The 23,491-nt window shown below is 35.5% G+C and overlaps 2 protein-coding genes across 3 annotated transcripts in view; one reads left to right on the plus strand and one right to left on the minus strand.

The window, feature by feature from the left end:
• Positions 1–23,491, minus strand: part of LOC137921291 (oxysterol-binding protein-related protein 9) — a 91,382-nt gene that overhangs the window by 67,180 nt on the left and 711 nt on the right. The gene's annotated exons all lie outside the window — the stretch shown is intronic.
• On the plus strand, positions 833–22,111 carry LOC137921601 (very long chain fatty acid elongase 7-like). Its single transcript, XM_068764402.1, has 5 exons — positions 833–881; positions 4,489–4,679; positions 8,144–8,387; positions 20,653–20,795; positions 21,914–22,111. Exons 1-5 carry the CDS (start codon positions 833–835, stop codon positions 22,109–22,111), a joined length of 825 nt encoding a protein of 274 aa, XP_068620503.1.

Consider the following 23,491-nt stretch of genomic DNA (forward strand, 5'->3'; position numbering starts at 1 on the left):
GCCTATTTCTTGCAGTGGACGTCAAACAGCTGACATGATGAAGGTGATGGTGACTCGGCAAAGTTTACAACTTTTCATGCAGACTATGGTGATAAGAGACAGCACGTATGTATCAGAGTGAAATATAGATAGATTTGCACTGGAAGCACATATTTATTACAACAGAATGGGTGACCTGACGGAGATTTAACAAGAAAAGATATGTAAAAGAGGTGCACAAATCAAGATACTGAATTAATGTAATAATTAAGACGTCCCATCCAATATTCATCACCACGTTACGAAAGCTAACAACCTATATGTGTTACCAGTGATGATATACTGTATTTAAACGCTGTCTCTCACTCAAGACCTCACAAGCTCACCGTCGTTTAAGTTGTGGAGATGGCTATACCTGGGAGTTCCCTACGAGATTCAACGAGGATTGAAGAGTATCTGTACACAAACGAAAGTAACCGTGATATTACAGCGGATTGGCAAAGTGAAGTCGAATTGGAAGGCTATGCTGGAAATTTCTCCATGAGATCCAATTAGGAATGAGGAGATCCGTAGACGAAAGTAATCGATATAGACAAACGGATTGTCAAGTTGAAGTAGGAAATGGCAGGCCAGAAGGCTATGCCGAGAATTTCAGCAAATAAGCTATACATTCACCCCTTTAACTTTTTTACCTGTAACCAGCCACCCTGTATAGTAATGTACTTTGACATTAGAACCCGATAGCAATAATACAGGCGTTTAAACCACTGACTCTTATTTACATATTACCTAATACAGCACATTGTCGACACCATTCAATGCGTTAAGCGATCCCGTTGCGTCCGCACTGAAAATGGAGACCGTCGCTAGTGCTTACAACGAAGTGTTTTATAATAGAGCAGGTAATTCAATCTGTTGTGCTACCATTCATTGTTATGTAAAGAAATTACGTAAAAGCATTTCCTTGTCACGACGTAATGGATATCTATGTATAGATATGACTGTTATGTAACAAGACTTCAGGATATGGGTCGAGGAGACTGTGGAGATTCCTGAACATGTGACGTAAGTTCATTAATGGGGTTTGGAATATTATCAGAGTTATTTTTGAGATTCACAAAACTATGGAGAGAGCATCTCCATCTTAATGTAACTTGCTACTTGAATATTTGGCCTGTGGTTAGTGATTATTTAATATTTTCGTCCCTAAAGGTAAGAACGAAATTCTTCACACTAATAGGAAGGTAACACTAGGCATCTTAGTTATATTATTTAAATTGCCACTGAAGGCTCTATACCGCGTCTTACACGTGTCGACACCAGGACTGAGACGGTTGTCGGTTATGATATTTTTTTCTCTTTTCTCATCTCGTCGCACTTTCCGAAGTGCGGTACAAAGGAAGAAAAGGACCAATATATAGCTACTTCCGCCATGCAGCGGTCGTCGTGCTATAAAGTGCACGGCCCGCCAGCCCGCTGATAAATGCGCATGCGGCAAACAATGCGAATTACACAACTACCACTCTTGAGAGTGATTAAACGGTGTTAGTTGTGTGTGTGCTGCATGGCGGAAGTAGCTATATATTGGTCCTTTTCTTACTTAGGATGGACTTCCGCAAAATAACGCCTGAATCCATTAGCTCCGTGATACAAAGTATTAATAGCACCGTAAGTAACCTAGACACAGACCTTTAAACCCTACATCAGTATACTGGGTGATTGGTAAAAGATACCTATGGGGTGATATACCTAATTTCCATCTTATGGAAACTTGTTTGTGAATATTGGGAACCATATATAATGCATAAATTGTGAATTATATAAGATTGTATCCTGAATCCTATCGGTCGGGACCTGCGATTGCAATTTGTCTTTGACCTCTACCGCTGGGCTGCCATGATTATGGTTTCAGAAACAATAAATTACATAATAATTATATAGTAATAAAGCGTTTTCAAAATTCGAATTTCTACAAATTAAAATTAATTACCGTTTACTGTCTGTCGTTGCATACTTTGTACTGTCAAAAGATCTTGGCCTGTCGCAATCGAATAGAACAAATAAATGAATGTACCATACTTTAAATTAATCATATTCTAAGTAAGAAAAGGACCAATATTTAGCCACTTCCGCACATGCAGTGGTAGTCGAGCAACAAAGTGCAACGCCCGCCAGTCTGCTGATAAATGCATATGCAGCAAACTATGCGAATTACACAACTGCCACCGTTAAATCACTCAACACGTGTTGCACTTCTCCACGGGGCATCTTAAGCAGTTATGTTACATCGATTAGTTCCAAAGACAGAGTATCTTGACTTGTGGCTAAATATTGGTCCTTTTCTTACTTAGGTAACGCCTGATTCCATAAAATTAATCATATTCTACAGGATAATTAGAAATTGGTTTCAAAGCGTAACATCTCAAGTATTTATATAGCATACCTGTGTTATGATTTATCGACAAGTATTAAAACTCGCTCCACCGATTACAATAGCTACAGATAAGCGGTTTATTAACAGTTCTCAGAACAAAGAGTTACCCAATCCGCACATTCTAAAGTAGTAAAAGCGTAGGTTAATAATTTTTGAATGGCTCTCCACTGTAATGTAACATTAATTGTATGGACGGTAACAACGGTTTATCTAACTGTCGCATCTTATCTGCTCGCGAAACAAATGTTTTCTGTAACTTATTACGACATAATCTTTATTTTACATTATTGTCGATCTCCTATTTTATTGGCTGACGAAGCGAATGCCAGCAATACATTGCTAAAATTTACTTTAACTTTTGGAATCCCTCTTTAAATCTTTTGCTGCTATTTTCAATAAAATTGACCTCTGTATTCTGCAGACATATTATTAAAAGATCTTTTTTTAATTAGCACTGGCGTCTAAACTATACCTGGCCATGTGCTAGTTGCCAGTTCTTCCCATGACGTAATACGGAATAAGAGTGACAAAACAAAATAGTCGGGTTATAAATAGAGTAGGAAATAATCTGTGATAAAAGTAGTAATATGTTACTGTAACCAAATTGTAATTGCAAAGAAACGTAAAATAAAAATTGTAAAATAGCAGATGTATGAAAGGTAAAGTATGGTAAGGAATGAAAGAAAATGTAACGGAAAAAAGAACTGGTGAAGCATAGTGAGAGGAATAAATTATTATGAAAATATTGTTCCTATCCACTCAACACAGAGGAGGTACGAGAGGCTTCAAAATTGGGGCCATACAAAAATATCTAACTGGAGGACCATTCGGCGCAGATTATTCAGCAACTTGAGATGTTTCGGAACACTAGATAAATTTACCAACTCAAAATAATTACACAAGCAAACTTTTTTATTTAATATTGACATCTTTACCAATATATATATATTCATATTCTTAAACATTAGTCTTTGTATGATATTTTATAAAACAATGGCAGAGATGTATGCCCGGCTTTTATGGACAAGTATCACAGTGAGTGTTTGATATATTTGCCGTGTTGATTTCGTTGAGAGCATACTTTGAAATCTTTCTTAACTCCAGTTAGAATGATATGCAGGTTTCCATTTTAGTGGATCTTCAGAATTTCTACACTAACAAACTTCAACTTTTATAGACTCTTTGCCGCGGCTGTCAAGTTTTGAGATCGAAAACAATCTGATTCATGGTTGCGTACTAATTTTAGATAAAGCTACATTTGAAGGGATATAATTTTACAATTCACATGATTATATAGAGTGTAGGAACCCAGGTCGAATAAAAAAAACGTAAAGAATGTCCGTCGCGCATCAAATTTACCGCCGCGCATCAAATTTACCACCGCACATCCAATTTACCACCGCGCATCAATTTTACCACCGCGCATCAAATTTACCACCGCACGGTCTCCGCCAAGGAGTGCAGTGGAAGGTATTTTCCATACCATAATTGCTAGATTTGTCAGACGAATTGGCGAGCTTCTTTTTTCAGCCGATGGACGCCCCCTGCAAACCATAGGCCACCCCCGAAGATCGCAACGATAAACGGTTCCTCGCTACTTGATCCAGCGCCTTCCAGCGACCTTAACTATGTCAGGTCCACCTAGTGGGAGGCATACACACGTCGCGTCTTCCGGCTAGTGGTCACCACATGAGAGCCTTTCGGCTTCCAACGGCCATCGGCTGCAAGAGCCATGTTGCTTCGCCCACTGCCACTTTAGGCAAGCAATTCTTAAAGCTGCTTCGTTGATCTTGGTTTTAGTTGGCGATAGCAATGTGCTATTATGGTATGCAGAAGATTCTGACGCCAATCCTTTGGAAACTCGTTTATGTAAAGTGGCAACCATATATAATTAATGCACGAAGTGTAAATCACATAACATGGTATCACGGGAATTGAACCCGCTACCGTCTCAGCCCACGTAACTCTCTCGAAACTTCATCATCATAATTTCAGCAGAAGGACACAAGGTTTCTGGAAATAGGACTGCATCCAGTCTTTCCACCAGGTTAGCTTATAAGACATTAATTTTTCAGATCCACGTGTCAGCGACTGGCCGTTGATGACGTCACCGTGGCCCCTAATCACCATCATATATGGCTACCTGGCACTAATCAAACTGGTACTACCAGCGTACATGAGCCACCGTCAACCGTACGAGCTGAAGACGGTCATCAGATGGTACAACATTGTGCAAATTGTTGCCAACGCCATCGTCACGTGGGGAGTGAGTTATATATATATTTTTTTTTAATTTTGGACTCATAACCAAGTGCAATTGTTCCTTATACAGCCCCCATCTTGCAGCCTTAACCCTTTTAGGCACGAAATTTTAGAAAATAAAAATACCCATGTTGCACAGAAATATTATTTCGTTCAAAATTTAACAAAATTGTAGTGTTATTATTAATAAGGATATTCTGTTATTAACTACTAATAATTTTCGGTTTCAACACATGATGAACCTGTCATATGATGATAAACCTTGCCAGCGCAATTGAGTAAATATTTAACAATTGATAATGGTGTTGCCAATTACTTTAAATAATAAAGTTTAGAAAAATGTATGAGCGCGCAACTATCCCAATATTTCCAGGTGGGTCGACAAATGTCCCACCATGCGTCATCCCGCATCAAAAAGGTGGGACATTTTTAATACCAGCGTGCCCCAAAGGGTTAAAATCGCATTCTAAAAATATAATTTAAAACGAATGACCTCATCAAAATTTATTGATGTAGTCTGATTTACTTCGGCTGATCGAATGTAAAAGGAACTTTTATCCAAAGCACGACCTTTGTTTTCGTGATCGTGGACGCAGTCAATGCGAGGACACTGGTAATATTTGACCTTTATAACTTTTATAAATTAATCGCGATCAAAATGAAATGGAACTGACAAAAGAAATCGATTTAAGATTTATAGATTACCCTTGCTTCAACTGCAACTCTGCACGACCTTCCCCTTTTATGATCTGCCCATAATTTTTAAATCATTCCTTCTGATATTCTGGCGCCATTTTGTTTAGCGTAAATAATCCTAGACTAGTACATACATCACCATCATTATACCATTATCATTTCAGCCACAGGAAGTCCACTAATGGACATAGTGATCCCACTTAAATTGAAATCAATAGCAAAAACAGGATCTTTTAACGTAAGATTTATTACCTATAGTTATCTATGAATGTTCGTTAACAGACTCTGGGATTCTTTAATGATAAAACCGAGTGCTTATCAAAATTCTACACGAAGCACAACGTCTCTCATAGAGTAAACTATATAAAGACAATACTGAAAGTTTAATTATAAAATTTATATATAATGATTTTTGTACTAAACCTGTATCGATATATGCTACTATTGTATATAATTCGACAGTAATAAGTGAAACGCTGGGCGTATTCGAGGCTTATTCTTGTGACCTTTCCTTCACAGTTCACTAAAGCCTAAAGGCCTAAAGGTCGTTCCAAATTTAAACAGCCCTCTCCTTTGAATTTGGAAAGGACGTCCCTGTGGAAAACGACCGGAGAAAGGCTACGTGTTATTACAAATAAAATATATTTATTTGCCTAACACATTCCATGCCATACGGGGGGTATACGTTCCCCGCTGCACTTTCCATTGGAGCCATTTGCAATTCTCATTGAAAAATAAAACAAATGAATTGTAGGGTCGAATATAGATAACATCACATCACGTACACGCGTACGTAATGCATATTAATATTTATAACTTTTTCTCTCTAATTATAGCTTTGCAGTATTGAAAATGTGTAAAACATATGTCTTAAACGACTCTTTTTATTTTTAAAATGTGTCGTATATGCTTTACTCGGCCTGAATGGAAAATCTTCAACGTGGCAAAGAACCTGTTAATTTTGTATTCGCTATCGCCTGTCTTTTGTTTTATGCATTTACGACCACGTGGAAAATGACTCAAAATCTTACGAAATAATTATAAATTGATCAAAAGTATAATCACTGTCCTTCTTAATATCACAATACGCAATTTCTTGAAGTAAACTGGTTTAAAATCGCTTCGTCATTTTAATTGTATCAACATTCGCACTCGCTTAGGGTTAACTTTTTTTTAATTACCATGTAATTGCCAGTTTTAACGACGACAATTGCTTCATTCGATCCATGTGTCTCTGTTGACAATAAGACCACGTATCCTGCACACCGTCATCGTCACTATTCGCCTACCAACCGGTCTCGTCGAAAACGAAGCAGAATCTTATATAACGTGACGCTGCAGGAGTGTCTTCTGCTACTTCTCCTAGCGCCAACGCTTTCAGAGATATATAAACTAGACAATAGCAACGTACTAAGCCAAGGTTCGACACTTTTAGGTGTCCTAGCGTCAAAACTAAGCGGGTATTATCGATGAGTCACAACTCAAGTCCAGGTCTCTTTATAACGGAAGCGATCTAAGAGATCGACGGCCTCCATCCTGGTGAAATTGTAATATGTAGTGACCTGAGTCGAGGTTCCTCCGGAACTTTCGAACTTCACTACTTTAAGAGGTGTTAGCTAGGTGCTCTCTGCGCCCTCCTATCTCAAACTAATTTTCAAATGCCATTTGGGCAGCAATGGCAGTACGGTCAAAAAAAGAATAACTTCATGTTCGAATATCAAATCTTCATATACCGCCCAAAAATATCGCACTAAGGTTTGAGTCTACTTAGTATACTTTTACTAGAGGGTTTTCGTAAAAAAAAATACGATATTATTGAATTTTAAGAAAATCTGTCGATAATGAGCCTCTCTGAACATGCGATTTATGGTCACTCGTTTGTTTTTGTGTATGCTAAAGATGCAGTCTTTACGGATCCAAGCGTTTTGATGACTCATTTCCTAGAGTAGAGTTGGCTTAGAACGGATTTTACGAAATTCCCCTGTCAAGGGAAGTTAAAGGGATTAAAACATTATATTTATTATATTTATAACAAATGCATATTTTCATACTTCTCTTACAATTTTTTTTACTGGCCCGATATTGTGAGCCTCTTATACTCCCAATTTTGTAGGCCAGGGTTTGATATTATTTAATGATTTTATCACTTACTTTTCCTTTTACTTCTGTACTCTTTTATGATTCTTCTTGTATGGTCTATCTTGTCTCTTCTTTCATTCTACAATTTTCTATCATTCTTTTTTGTACTTATTTCCGTTCATTCATCGCCTCATTGCATTCGCCTCGTTACTCCAATATCACAGAACCGGTTTCTGTCACATTTTTTTACCTTAATTTATATTTATTTTATGCTTTTACATTCTTATTTAATATATTATTACGAATTATCAAAATTTTTAGTTTTTATTTTATTTACCTAACATTATATTATTTCATCCTAGTTCTTTTATTTATCTCTTCTCTTATATTTGTAAAACTTGGCTAGAATTTTTTTTTCGCTCGACAAAAATTACCACGAATAAGGTTTTATGAAATTACAACCACTGAAGGCAGTGCAGGATACGCGGAGGGAGGGACAGATAGTAATAACATTAAAGCTTAAAACCTGTAAAAACCTGTACAAGTTTTTACAATGGGTCGAAAAGGGTGATTTTTGTCTAATCCTCTTATAAACAGGGTGTTTAATACTATTAAAAACTGGGTCGAATATTCAAATAAACCAAATCACGCGGTAATTAAATTGAGGATAAATCAAGAAAAAAAATTCTCCAGATAATGACATCAGGCTGGACGACAACGTACCACTTCGGCTGCATGCTACCAGATTACTCCATGAACCCCGAACCCCTGAGGATGTTACGCTTCATGTGGTGGACTATCATACTCAAGCTCATGGAGCTGTTCGAGACCGTTTTCTTCCTGCTGAGGAAAAAGGAGAGGCAGGCTTCTTTCCTACACGTGTACCACCATGTCAGCACGCTGGTGATCGTGTGGTCGGGGACCAAGTACGTTGGTGGTAAGTATGAACACGGCTTTCCTTCTTGCATCCACACTACTTATTGAGTATCGTGCCTCATTTTTGAACATTCTAAACGACATTAATGACTTATTATCGTCATCATAATTTCAGCAGTAGAATGTTCACAAATGGACATAGGCCTCCCAAAAAAATTTTCAATGAGACCTTCATTCATCGACTGCCAACTACTTTAACAGACATGATTACTTTTACTATTGATTCAATGTCTTAATAATTAATAATAATTACTTACAAAAATAACGTTTCTTTTTTGCATACCACAAGGCTTTTGTGATAATTTAATTATATTTCCATTGAATTGATTTAAGTACGCTATATTTTTCGTATTCTTACATCGTAACACGTTTCAGTCCACGGAAGCCAGATAAATTTATCGTCAATTACTATACCGTATTCTGAAACACTTTAACACGACTTTTCTTTCGTTATTTCAGCCCATAGACGTCCATTACAAGGCATAGGCCTACCCTAAAGATATGTGTAGAGGGATATAACACAATCGCCACGCTTTATGGGGTTGGTGATCGAATTGTGGTATTATGGTACGCGTAGGACGCTGACAACATCTTCTGAAAACTTATTTATGAGCAGTGACGATTCTATGTAATTAAAGCACGATGTGAATTAGTTAAGATTGTATCCCGGAAATCGAACTTGCAACCTACGATCGCAAGTGTGTCCTCTACCGCTGGGCCACAACCATTGCCTTATTTGATATTGTAAGTCAAATATTATACAGCAAGTGATAAGATTTTATTTCGCGCTGGGGTGTATCTTCAAAGATGGTTTTAATAATAATTTCGCAATTTTTATTTCAACGAAAACTTTCCTCGTGTATTACCCGCAAACTTAAAAAATAGCTTAATTGGTAGAACCGCTTTTGAGCTTCATACCTCATAAGTATGGCATTAAAACAGGCCAGCTAAGTAAAGCAAAACAAATAAAAGGCTGACATTTTTCATGTGACATTTACAACAACAAAAAAAACATCGCAAATTTATATTACTATCGCAACAGACTAGGTCGATTTGCAAGATAGCACACGGCATCAAAAACGGCGCCGCACGCAATCCGCGAATAAACGGCTCCACGCTAACATACGCCTAATTATCCGCCACCGTCTCGATTCGTGACCGTAGCATTTTATACACAAGCTCTAATCACCTCAATTCGTATTCTAACCACTAAAACTTTACAATTCACTATAAATAACCCAATTGAAACTAATACTAAAACACATACACATAAAATATTGTATGTGTTTTAGTATTAGTTGTCCCCCAAATTGCGTTTTTATTAGTCGCGGTACTGCGGTTTTGGTAGCACTATAACAGGATATCTTTTGGTCTCTTAGCGTTAAAAAGTTTCGAGAAGAAACGTTAGATTGAACAATGAAAAGTGTTGTGTAATAAGACATAATAAACAATTACGTTACAAAGTTTCGCTGCACGGGCGTGTATTGCAAAATATTATGAACCATTACAATAATAAATCATAGAGAATGAACGTCTAGTGACAATTACGAAAGTAGAATAAGAGTATTGCAAAGATGGTGGATAACATCAATATATAACACTGGAATATTTTTTTTTATATTGAGGCCTCTATTCAACTCCTATTATAGGTGGGTCTTTATTTACATTGTAATTAATTTCCATACGTTCATCCCCCTTAATGTCTTTCATTCATTCCTCTAATTTATTTTACAAAATCTTTCATTCCTTTCCATACATCGCCTCACTTCCTTCGCTTTCCATTTAGATTTCTACAATTTGAACATTTATTATTTTATCATACGTTTATCAATTTATTTACTGTTTATTTTCTTACTATCTATATCGCACTTAATTTACATTTGTCATCTTCACTCTAGTTTTTTTTTATTTATTTATTTATTTCTTTTTGTTGTTCTTCCTTCTATTTGCTTGTAGAAGTTCTCTTTACTCACCAGTGAGGCGATGTATTTCTCCTCTATTCTCTCTGCTAAACGCTACCGGTATACTGCTCTCACCGCGCCAAATACGGAACAACACGGAAATATTGTATTAAAATTATATGATCATCGAACAATTTTATTTTACTATGACCACAGTTCTTATATTTACACAAAAATTACGATGACCTGGATGTTGACGTGACAAAAATAACAAAATAATTATTGTAGCGAAGTAACAATAGTCATCTACAAGATGATGTATCAGTATTATCAATTAAAATCAATTACGGTACGAACATGCACTGTATGTATTTTGCGTTGCCGTACATATATTAGAAAAAAAAAATATATTAAAATTACTTAACATCAGAAAGATTAAATAAATAAATAATAACAAGATCTGTAGACGAATCAAATTCTCTTAGTGGGGAGGTCACAAAGTTAATGGTCGCTGGAGCTTTAATATTCTGGGACCCCGAACTAACAAGCGCAGGTAGACAGATGAGCATATTCTTGGTCCACTCTGGTGGTCATGGAAGGATACTGGACGTAAGCCCCTTCCAACAGGTTCTATAGGAAATCCATTGGGGTGGTCTATATCCAGCAGTAGATGTAATACAGTTAAAATGATGATAAAATATTTACATCATCAACGAGTTTAATGCGTCACAGCGCTGGACACTGGGATGACACTGGCTAAAGCTTAAACCGGTTTATTGTAATAAACCTTTAAGGATCCCTTTGGAAATAGGTAAAACTTTAGCTGTTACATTCACAATTATTACATATAACTTAACTCCATGAAGCTGTTACGACAATTTCTAAGAAGCCAGCCATAAGACGTCCGCTGCTAGCATAGGACTCCCCGGTAGATTTAAAACAACGCTTCGTCCAGTATCTTCCAACGAGCTTATCACAGTCGCTTGTGGTTTCTACTCTACAACCTTAAGGCTCCAGCTCTGTTATGAGCGTTATCTGGCCTGTCCTCTGCTTACACCACAAAACCTAAATAAGAAAAGGACCAATATTTAGCCACATCCGCACATGCAGTGGTAGTCGTGCAATGAAATGCATCGCCCGCCAGATAAATGCGTATGCGACAAACAATGCGAATAGAGTGACCACACCACTCTGTGTTTGGCACTAATCGGTGTAACATAACTCCTGAAGATGCCCCGTGGAGGGGTGAAACACGTGTTGAGTAATTTGGTGGTGGCGGTTGTGTGATGTTGTGTGGCGGGCGGTGCAGTTCATTGCACGACTACCACTCCATGTGCGGAAGTGGCTAAATATTGGTCCTTTTCTTACTTAGGATGGACTTCCGCGAGGTAACGCCTGATTCCATTAAATACCACAAAACCTGTTCTAAGAGGCGGTCGTCCTCATCCTAACCGCGAAACGCGTGGGTGAACCGAGGTTGGATCCAGATCCATTCTTAGCTCGCCTGTGATCTACTCTGCCTTCCCAAGCTGCATACACAACATCAACACTACACAGCTCTACTCGGGTAGAGCGGTTTACTACGTGCGAACGTCATCGTACAACTGGAATGCGTCTGTCCAGATTCTGTTTTATTTTTAAGTTCACGGACCCTTCCGCTCCGTGAACTCAGTGTCGATGTAGCTGTAAAACACCCCGGGCTAACAGTATCAACTTCAACTGAAACCAAGCATATCGCTGCCACTTCAACTTGCAAATCCCTTGGACTAAATCGGTTACTTAAGTTCGTCTATATATCACCTCATTCCTGATACATTCTCATAGAGAAATTCCGAACATTGCATTCTCTATATTATGGACTTATTATGATGTTCCTGTGCCGCATGTCATCACTGCAAACCCGTTGATCGTAGACTTCAGTTTAATCAGCAATCCAATATAAACCATTATTTTATATTTCTCTGTAATATCGCGTTGTCACGCCCCAATTAGTGTTTAATTTGTTTCACTAAAGTACACCCGACGAGAGAAGTGTTTGTTAGCAAATAAACTGTGCGGCGAAACTGTACAAATATAACGCGATTACTTTCAAGTGCACAAATAATTTTGATAAGATAAACATCGATGTACGTAATAGTACTTTCGTCAATTTTTATTACATTTGTATTTATATCAGCCACACATGTTATCTGCCAATCGGTGACCATTCATATTTAAACGCCCAGAATTTTAGTTCGATCTAGAATAATCTCTCGGATAATTTAGATAGACTTTGACCACTTTACAAGATAAGAATCGGATCTTGAAACTAGTCTAGTAAGAGAATGGATTCTTTCTTTGTTCTATGCTGCTGCTTCCAAAGTAAAGATAGCGAGGAAAAGAGAAAAATAAAAGAATGGATAAGATACACAAGGAGAGGCGAAGCGTTGAAGAAAAATTAAGTATAGTCAATTTTTACTTTTATATCACTTACCGACAAAGCATATTAACGTAAATAGGTTTTCTAATAACAAATGAACAAATGAAACAAGGAAGGTAAAAAAACACTACACAATCTCAATATTAATAAATTAAATTAATATGAAATAAGATGTATTACATGTACTATACCGCATTAATTATAAATATATGTTTGCAGTGGTACCCCAGCGATAAGATTTTGATTTCCGAAACAGTCTTATATACGATTCACACAAGGTGTATTAATTATATGAGATTGCTCACAATTAAGTTTTCAGAGGGTTGCCAGCAACGTTCTCTGCGTACCAAAAAACCACATACTGCGATCGCCAACCCGCCTGCCAAGCGTGGTATATGCTCCATCGATATCTCTAGAGAGGCTTAAATATATATATATATATATATATATATATATATATATATATATATATATATATATATATATATATATATATATATATTATCCTTATTTAATTACCCTTTATTAATACTTTCACCGTTTCCATACTATAGCTATCTTGAAAAAATTTCCTCGTGTGATAAAACCGCCATTGTTCTTTTTATTCACTATTATGGAACTATGTATATATTTTCTAGCGTGTACAGTAAAGAGTATTAAATTAAATTAATTATAAACAACGAAATCACAATTAGTGCATTTACGTCAAAAATTCTTTGATTGTTACTTTCAAATAAAACATACCAAAACTAGCCACGTCTATATAATGTTTTATTATTAAGAAAGAGGTTTATAATAATTTGTTGTTTCGGATCTAGCGGCTAAACATTGAATATACAAGAGACTTTATATTTTACCTCGCAGAACTCTAAAGAAACAATGCATAACGACTACCAAACAGAATAAAAATGTTTTTCATTTTCTTTTTAAAATATTCAGTGCGCGCCTCGAGGCCTGGGGACGTTTTTTCAAGTCAAGTGTTTTCGCCGACTTAGACAAAAGGGGCAATGAAAATTCGAGACCGTTTTCGCTTGAAAATACTTACGCTTTTTATTCGAGCCCAAGAGGGTTTTTCTTAACTTGTTAATTATGAAAACAGCATGCCACTGTTTGAATTAAGTTTTTTTTTAATTAATATTATTATATTTAACCCTTTCCGTGCCGCAGTACGTTCCACCGAAGTGAAGATAATGAATGGCATATTGTGTGTGTGCACATTGCATGGCGGTGGGCTGATATTAAAATTTTCTCATTTAAGTGTTAAATATTAAAAGATTTTACTGGTATATTAATTAAAAATGGAATTTGGTACAATTCTTAGTAATTTATTTGGCTGTGATAAATCTTAAAACAGGGATCTACACATAAGTCCACATTACAATTTTCACGTTCATATTTGGATTCCCGTCTTTTGGCCATTTGCATTACAAACAACACACCTTCTACTTCGATTTATTCCTACTTATTTTTAAATTGAAAGTAAAATCTTATAGATTCAGGCGTTACTTTGCGGAAGTCCATCCTAAGTAAGAAAAGGACTAATATATAGCTACTTCCGCTATGTAGCAGTAGTCGTGCAATAAAGTGCCTCAGACTCAGTGTTTGGCACTAATCGGTATAACATTACTCCTGAAGATGCTCCGTGGAAGGGTGAAATATGTGTTGAGTGATTTAACGGGGAGAGGCCTAGAAGAGAAGGAGATCCAATAGCCTGGAGTGATGATGATGATATCATTTTCTATTGCTGTCCCACCTGACAGTATTATATAAAACCAAACATAACAACAATTCTAACAAGAATTACGTGTACACTGTGACAGTAAATATTTTAAAAGGAAGCAATATTGACAATTATGTTTTGTCGACGTTTTAATTCACACACGCTTACAACAAGGCATAGGTATTTTTGGTGACAAATAAATTTTAGCTTTACCACCTATAGCTTATCACCGGCTGTGTACAATCTATTCAGTACAATTTAAGTACAAATTCTCATATCGAGTCCGTTATCATTTCACGGTTAAATTTAACCTATACAATTCCTTACCATGACTCACGGAAAATTCCAAGTCGCGCCTTTCATTTATGGAATTTCGCCTCAATACACGCGATATGAAATGCCTACGCCGGTCGTAAACGGGCGGATATTAGCACGTCTGAGGTGACGTGGGTTGTGCTCCTAAGTATCCGTAGTTCCACCCACCCCACGTATGATTTTTTCCATTACAATGGCCATAAGATATTCTGATTTATGACGCGGTATGAATAACGTAGGTTTTAGGAGAAAACTCCGCATAGCGATAACAACTGTGGCCTTGGTTAGGAGATCGCAGATTCGATTATCATAAAATGCAAAGATAATTTAGATTTTTTAACATCGCAATTACTTATAGACGGGGACATAAAACCTTGTAAAGAAACTTGTATAATTCTAGGACACGAAATCCAAAATATAAATTATAATCATCATCATATAGCTAGATTTTTGAGACCTTAAGTATGTCGTCAGCCCACCCTGCCGTGTCTACCGGGTCATGGTTGCCATTCGATAACCTTTCAGACCCTTCGTCCATCAGGTGCACGGGCGATGTGCCACCTACTGCCACTCGAAACGAGCAATTCAACGAACTACATCGCTGACCTAAGTTCTGCGAATCTCATAATTTATCTAGCAGCAGAGCTCCGAGTATAGCTCTCTATTACTTAGTAAAAAGGAACTAATACATAGCTACTTCCGCTATGCAGCAGTAGTCGTGCAACAAAGTGCACCGCCCGCCAGCCCGCTGATAAATGCGCGTGCGGTAAACAATGCGAAACACAACACCGCCGTTAATTCACTCAACACGTGTTTCACCCCTCCATGGGGCATCTTCAGGAGTAATGTCACACCGATTAGTGCCAGACACTGAGACTCGGTGTTTGGTACTAATCAGTGCACTTTATTGCACGACTACTGCTACATAGCGGAAGTAGCTATATATTAGTCCTTTTCTTACTTAGGATGGACTTCAGCAAAGTAACGCCTGAATCTATTAGCTCTCTATTACTCTCTAGGTGACCTTGAGCCTCCTTGCAAGACACACTGATCAAAGACTTTCGTCTTCAAGTATTGCGAATGTTTGTGAACTGCACCAATCACCAACGGATGTAACTGTATTTTTGAGGTATATAACGTAGGGGTAATAAACTCTCGATGATTATAGAAAGCAGATACTAAATATGGTATTGTACTGTACCTCAAACATGCTTCGGTATTAGGGGATGTTCAAAGTCACCCAAAGATAAATAGAAAGATCTATGCTTGGAATTTTGAATCAGAAAAGGGGCGATCTGCAGAAGAACTAAAGTCACGGACGAAGTTAGAAGAATAACTCTTTTAAGTGGCAGTGCCCACTGCTATGGGTCAGATTGCTCATGCACCACGAGCTGGTGAAAGCAGCCTGAGTAGTCCTCCCACAAGAAGGATCGACGACATAGTTAAGGTGGCGTGGAATCGCTGAATGTGGGCAGCGCAAAACTTGGATGAGGCTTATACCTTGCAGCGGGTTTATGATGACCGGCTATCATAGTAGCAAAAAATATACCACAGGGATTTTTAACCCTTAACTTGGCAGATTTTTTTAATACTACATTAATATTCATACCACTTGACTTTTAAGACCCAAGGATACCAACAGAAAAAACTAAACAAGCGTTCGAAAATTAATAAATTACCTAAACATTCACATACAAATGATTACTTTGCGTTCAAAATTGATGCCACTATTTTTTTTTAATTCTGATGTATCTCTACAGATAGATTATCAAGAAAAGAGTTAAAAGATCAAAGTTTTACAAGTAATTTTACACGAGTTACGTTAAGATCGTAAAGAATCATTTTAAAATCGTTCGCGCGGCGTGACTGCCGACGTAATAGCTTCACGGAGCGCTTTTACGGCCTCCTCGTAAACCGGTTCATTATTAGCTCGGATTATCTCGTAATATCTCCGCTTATAAACATTAAACGTAACGGAAAAGGAAATATTACAAACTTATTACAGGCCATCATCATAAATAATCTAATTGATGTACCATCGACATTTTGGCTTATAGACGCCCAATGCATAGGCTTTCACCAAAGATATCTATGGGGGCATATACCATATTTATTGGAATCAGGCGTTACTTCGCGAAGTCCATCCTAAGTAAGAAAAGGACCAATATTTGGCCACTTCCGCACATGCAGTGGTAGTCGTGCAACAAAGTGCACCGCCCGCCAGCCCGCTGACAAATGCGTATGCGGCAAACAATGCGAATCACTCAACCGCCACCGCCAAATCACTCAACACGTGTTTCACCTCTCCACGGAGCATCTTCAGGAGTTATGTTACACCGATTAGTGCCAAACACAGAGTAACGCGAGGGACTGCATGTGCGGAAGTGGCTAAATATTGGTCCTTTTCTTACTTAGGATATACCATAATCCACACTTGGTAGACAGGTTGGCGATCAGTGTAGTATTATGGTATACAGAGGGGCTGCTGCCAATTTTTTGGAAACTTATTTGTGGAAGAACAGTGGAAGTTCTATATAATCAATGAACAAAGTTTCAATTATACATAAGTGTGTATCTCGTGAATTGAACCAACAACCTACGATCGCAAGTGTCAGTTTTCTATCGCTAGGCTATCACTGCTCAATTTTTTGATAATAAAAGCGAAAATAAAAGCGTTAAACGTTAAACTTTAAACTGTGTTAAACGTTAAACTGTGGAATATAGATCCTATTAAAAATTACTGAAGTTTTTTACAAAGTGCTTTTTTAACTATTTACGTCATGTAACCACGCTTGTGACTTAATAAAAACAAGAAAAGTAGTCTAATTTCAGTTATAGAACCTGCACACACTGCTGTCATAGTCCTCCCCGTCCAATGTCTTCCGACGACCTTAAAAAGCCTATCCACCTTTTAGGTGGACCTCCTAAGCTGCGCTTGCTGGTCCGTGGTCTTTACTACAGAAACTTAAGGTCATAACGGCCTTTTCTTCTGCGAGCTATGTGATCCGCTCACTGCCACTTGGACCTGCCAAACCGCTGTGCTATATCAGTGACTTCTATTCTACAAATCTCACTCTTGATATCTCGTAGAGGAATCCCGAGCATAGCTTTCTTAATGACATGATCTGACATGGTCTGAAGTGAGAGACAACATTTCACTGGCGAATTCGTCTTTTGTAACATATAATTACCGACTACCTACATTTAAAAGTAAAGCGAAGTGGATCAAAGCGATCGGAGAAAGGACACGCCTTCACAGATTACTCATCGTTGAATTGGGTGTGGCGAACAGGAAATTTTATTAAAAAAAAAAAACAAAATCGACATTTCCGTTCATTCATTCGTTCATCTAATCATTCGTTCCGCTGAAAGCAAATGATACAGCTAAACCTTATATAAAACTTTTTTTTTAAATATAGAACTCCGCATCAATACAAATCCATATGCTTATATGATTGCTTATCGGTGTAAAAAGTTTAAAAGATATCTCATTTGCTGCCAATGAATGTAGACTTTATTCAAAAATGAATTATAAGACTAAATTAATTTATTCAATATTGGAAAATTCAACACGACTCTTATTGATCGATTTATTATCTATTAATTTTTTAATCTATTTTATTTTTGACTTTACTCTGGTTCGCAAGGTGTTATAGTTGTGGATAATGCAGAAAGAAACTTCACAATGGTTCCCGATATAAAAAACTAAATTTTAATATTCGGTTTACATATTAAAATTATTTATTGTTTACTATATGTCACTGCAGACATTTTACTTTTGGAAGATATTGGACTGTCGCATTTGAACAGAAAAAATTAATAATATGACATATTTCAAAGCAATTAAAAAATATATAGTTTAATAGCTTTTACATCTTTTATCAATCACCCTATATTTATCGAGACAACATACGCCTGATATAACTGACTAACAAAGTTCAAGATTCAAACCCTGTTCTATCGCTTCATCGGCCTATATAATCAGATACTATTTACATTATTTATTGCAAAATGAACCCTATTATCATAAGTTAACTATTAATTTTACGTAACAGCATTTTCTTGAAGCTTTTGAAGTACATATAACTAGAATTGATCGGAATAACCCCTTAACATCAAACAAGATTATAGTTAAGTGCTGGTCTACCATAATTATAGACGTAATACGCAATCTTCCGCTGTCATTAGATAAAACCTCTCATCATCTGATTATAATACGCGTGTCAATTAAAGTAACTCATTATAATCTTTGTATATATGGTGTAACATAAATAAAGGTTAAACTAAAATCAAATTGAAGTCAGGTTAACCAGAGAAATAAACTACCGAATGAAAGTTAAAGATTGAAGTTTTGAGAAAAAGTAATATGACAATATATAGTCGATATACATCGTGGTCGTTTTAGCCCATAAACAATCTGCATAATCAAACTGCAAGCCTTCCCAAAATATATCTATGGATACACAATAATCGCCACGCATTTTTTTCCAAAAAAATGCACCGATTTGGACACCAATTGAGACTTTTTAGATTGGCGTGTTTAAGACACTTAACATCCTTCAAAATGGTTTGGCCTGAGCCAAATGGTATTGCAAATTTTGACAAACAGACGCTTGGCAAATGTTACAGACGGGTCTACCGATTTACGAAAAAATTTTTTACCTTAACCTTACTTTTTATCACAGTAGTGTATATATATATAAATTTATACATGCAGCCATGTATATAATTTCTTGTTAAATCTTTTTCCTTAAATAGACAGATCACATCGATCTGATCTGTTTATGTATATTGAAGTCGTAAAAGTGTGTAATAACCGAAGCTAAACTTTTTTTATTATAAATACCAATATTTCAGCTGTATTTCATTGTAATCCCTTTACATATGTTTATACTTTATATATTTTTTAATTCATCCCCCGTCTTAAAACTATGACAGGGACTAATTTCAAATAATTTTCCATAATTTACTTTATTCGCGTTCTCTTCTGTCTTCTTTCATTCTTTAAATTTTCTTGTATACTCTTTTCTTGCATTCATAATCCTTATATATGTATATTCTACATTGTGAAATATCCTTATAAGCTTGATTCATCAATTTCAATCATCACCAGCATGTCAGCCGTTAGATGCCCACTGCAAGGTTTAGACCTCCTCCAAATATCGCCATGATGAAGCTAGATGCCACACTAAAGACCTTCCTATGACTAGAACCTCAACTATATTGTCGGTCCTCCTATACTTTAGTAATTATTAGATATTATTTCTTGGATTAATTATAAATAATCATACATAAAAATAGACAGCCATAGGCTATTAATAATGCATGGTAATCTAAGGAATAGACCACATCAATTAGTATAAAAAAAGTTATGAGATAAAAATCATAAAATCTTTTAACAATAATTATTTTAATGAATATAAAGTTATATCTTAACAATAGATTGTTGATATATGTTGTAAATATAGTCTAGATATGGGAAAAACTAAATAGTTGATATCAAGGGAAGTTGTTGAACATGGGCAGAAACTGGTCACTGTAGCAATCTTTGGGGTAGGCCCATGCCTTGTAGTGAGCGTCTAGTAGTTGACATAATTATGACGATTGGCAAGAAACTTAAATGGTACTTTTAAATCCTAAAAGTCTAGCAAATCAATTTTCAATTTAATATACGAAATAAAAGAGCTTTTAAAGCAGTTATGATAGGATTATTTCATATTTGGTATGTGCAACAGTCTGGTCGGTTAATGCAAATGCCATAATATTGAAAGGAGGCTTCCCTTATCTGCTAGATAAGTTTTCAGCCCTGAAGACCATACCTGGCCCACTCCCAACAAGACAATGGACTAAGGAACAAATCCATAAAACTATGTCTCTATATATATTTCAAACATTTATATATTATTTCCAGGTGGCATCACCTCTTTCTCGCCGATGATCAACAACGCCGTCCATGTGATTATGTACAGTTATTACCTTCTTTCATCAGAAGGAAGCCCTACGATCAAGGCGTTTCTTATTAAGTACAAGAAATGGATTACAATAATGCAGATGGTTTGTATATTTCATAAGACAACAGTGTACAAACATATACACCTGTATAAATATGCTAATTGAAAATACACATTTTTCAGGACCATTTACTATTTAAAATTACTAGTTTTTCAAACTATATATCTTTGACTTGAATAATGATAACAATTATAATCCTTATTTTTATAAATATTTGTGAAAAAATTTGTACAGCTCTTGTTAACTTATATTCACTGTTTTGCAATATATCTTTGCAATTATAATTTAAATATAGGTAATGAAAGTACAAACAATTGAATTATGTCATATATTCAATTAGGAAAAAAAGTTAAGGAAAGTTGATATCTGGAAAATTTTTGATTATAAGCACAGAATTCCTAATACCCATAAAAATTTCATCATCATCATAATAATTTCAGCCCTAGAACATAATGTCACTTTCTTAAGTTAAATTCACACCCCTACTTTTTAATAAGTTTTTATTTCTAATGTACAATATATTCGTCTTCGTAATAAAAAAACCTTCTGCCATATAATGTACAAATTTTCAATGCCCCAGCGGTAAAAATCATGCGGTTTTTCTTTAAAATATGTGGACATAAACAACTTTACTTTCCTGTCCCCCTAATACATAAAGTGATCACTTTGAAATGTGTTACATTAATTTATTTTTTCTAGTGAAATGCACAAACCTAATAACTCTTAGCTGAACAAAGTCTGCGCAGGCAGACAGTAAACAATTATTTATTTTTAAGTGTAGTAATATGAATTTTTAAAATTTCTATTAACATTGATTTTGAGGTTCGCCATAATTTAATAGACAGTAAAAAGGCTATACAGTCACCCTTTTAAAGATTTTAGATCTATAATGAATCACTCTGTATAATATCTACCGTAGCTTAATTTGATTATAATTTATATCAAGTTAAGTTCCTCTAGCAATCTTCTTTTCATATACACATATGATTCAAGAACTGCACTAGTTAAATATGATTGTATGTCAGTCTGTAACTATTGATATACTGTTGTATCTCTCCACTATCAAATTGCATCTCAGACACTATAATTTTTATACCAAAACTTTAAGTATAAAATTAAACTAATTATTACAATATAACATGTTTAATTATAAATTTCAGATCCAATTCACGTTAATGATAGTCTACAGCGCCCAAGTGTTCATGCCAAGCTGTCCAGCACCACTTGGAATCACCATTATCTACTTTCCAAACGTTATATTTGTCTACTACATGTTCTATGATTTCTTCAAACGAAACTATGTCAATGATAAACAAAATGAAAACAGAAGAAATGGTGTTGGTTCAAAACACTGTTAAAACTAATATTATAGACTTAAAAATTAAAAGTTCACATTGTTTTTATTTCAAAAAAATTTAGAGCTATCTAACTTGGTTCACAGCAATGTCTAGGCATAATATTGAACAAAGTGACATTTTGTTTATAGACTGTAGGTTAAAAAGTCTTTCTACTGATACCTGATTACACTTACCACAATAATTGGTTCTTATTTTATTAAATATCGACACTTTTCAGTATTATCATCATCATCATCATTTCAACCATAGAATGCCAACTGCTGAACATAGGCCTGTCCTATAGATTTTCAATAAAAACAGTTATCAGCAGTCATACATAGTTATCCAACAATAAGGTCATACCATGTCGCCTGGTGGGCTATGTTAGTTGCATCTTTCCCATTCCTAATACAAACTAATAGAGAAGAAAACCCTTAGTACAGCCTTCTTCATGGCTCATTGACTAACTATTAGCCGACCAATGAGACCAGATGTGAGTGATCACGGTTTTGTACAATAAATCATCACTGGTAACAAACCAAAATAAAAATTAAAAGATTCACAGGCTTCAATAATTTTAGAAAAAGTAGATTATTATTAGCAAATGTTACTTTGCAGATGTGTCTACCAAATATATGTAAATGAACTTTAAAATAATATACCAGTGTGGCCAATGCTTGCATTTATTTTATTTTTAATATATATTAATGTAAATGTGAACTTATATGTAAAATGTTACCATATATCTTAAAACTAGTGCATACATTAATAAAATATGTGCACAAGATTTTAATTTAAAATAGGTAGAACTTAACAGTTATTCTTCTATATTGTGAATTTAATAATGGAAATTAAAACATGTTGTAGACAATGATTATTCTTCTAAAAATTATAATACCACTTGTATTAATATCATCCTGGTTACTAATTCCAAATTTTATATGTATGTTGATAAAATAATTTGTTGGTAATGTTTAGAGACACTGAAAGAATGATCATAGAAGGTTTAGAGCTAGTAATTATACTGAAATTTTTGACTTTCCATAACTTAACTTTTAAAATTAAAATTTGATATAATAAAGACTTAAGCTATGTGGGTTCAATGTTAAAATCCTATTTTTTCTGAAAGTTTTATAGAACTTCTAATAACTGTTTGAATTTAAATTGTTTCATACTTCATTTTTATTGAAAATATGAACAAGTAACAAACTAATTGTGCTTTATGTTACTTCAATTTTTAAACTAGGAAGGTTACTATCAAAAGGTTGTGTCTATTTCTAAACTTCACCCACCAAACTGTGTAAAAACTTTGTTCTAGCATAGACACACTATAGCAATAAAAATATGACTCCAAGTTATATCAAAATAACCTTGATGTAAACAGATGTGATTTTGTCAGTT

This window comes from Battus philenor, unplaced genomic scaffold, assembly GCF_028537555.1.
Source record: "Battus philenor isolate CCGP_79_NKW_IND1 unplaced genomic scaffold, ilBatPhil1.0.hap1 SCAF_19, whole genome shotgun sequence".
In the NCBI taxonomy this organism is placed as follows: domain Eukaryota; kingdom Metazoa; phylum Arthropoda; class Insecta; order Lepidoptera; family Papilionidae; genus Battus; species Battus philenor.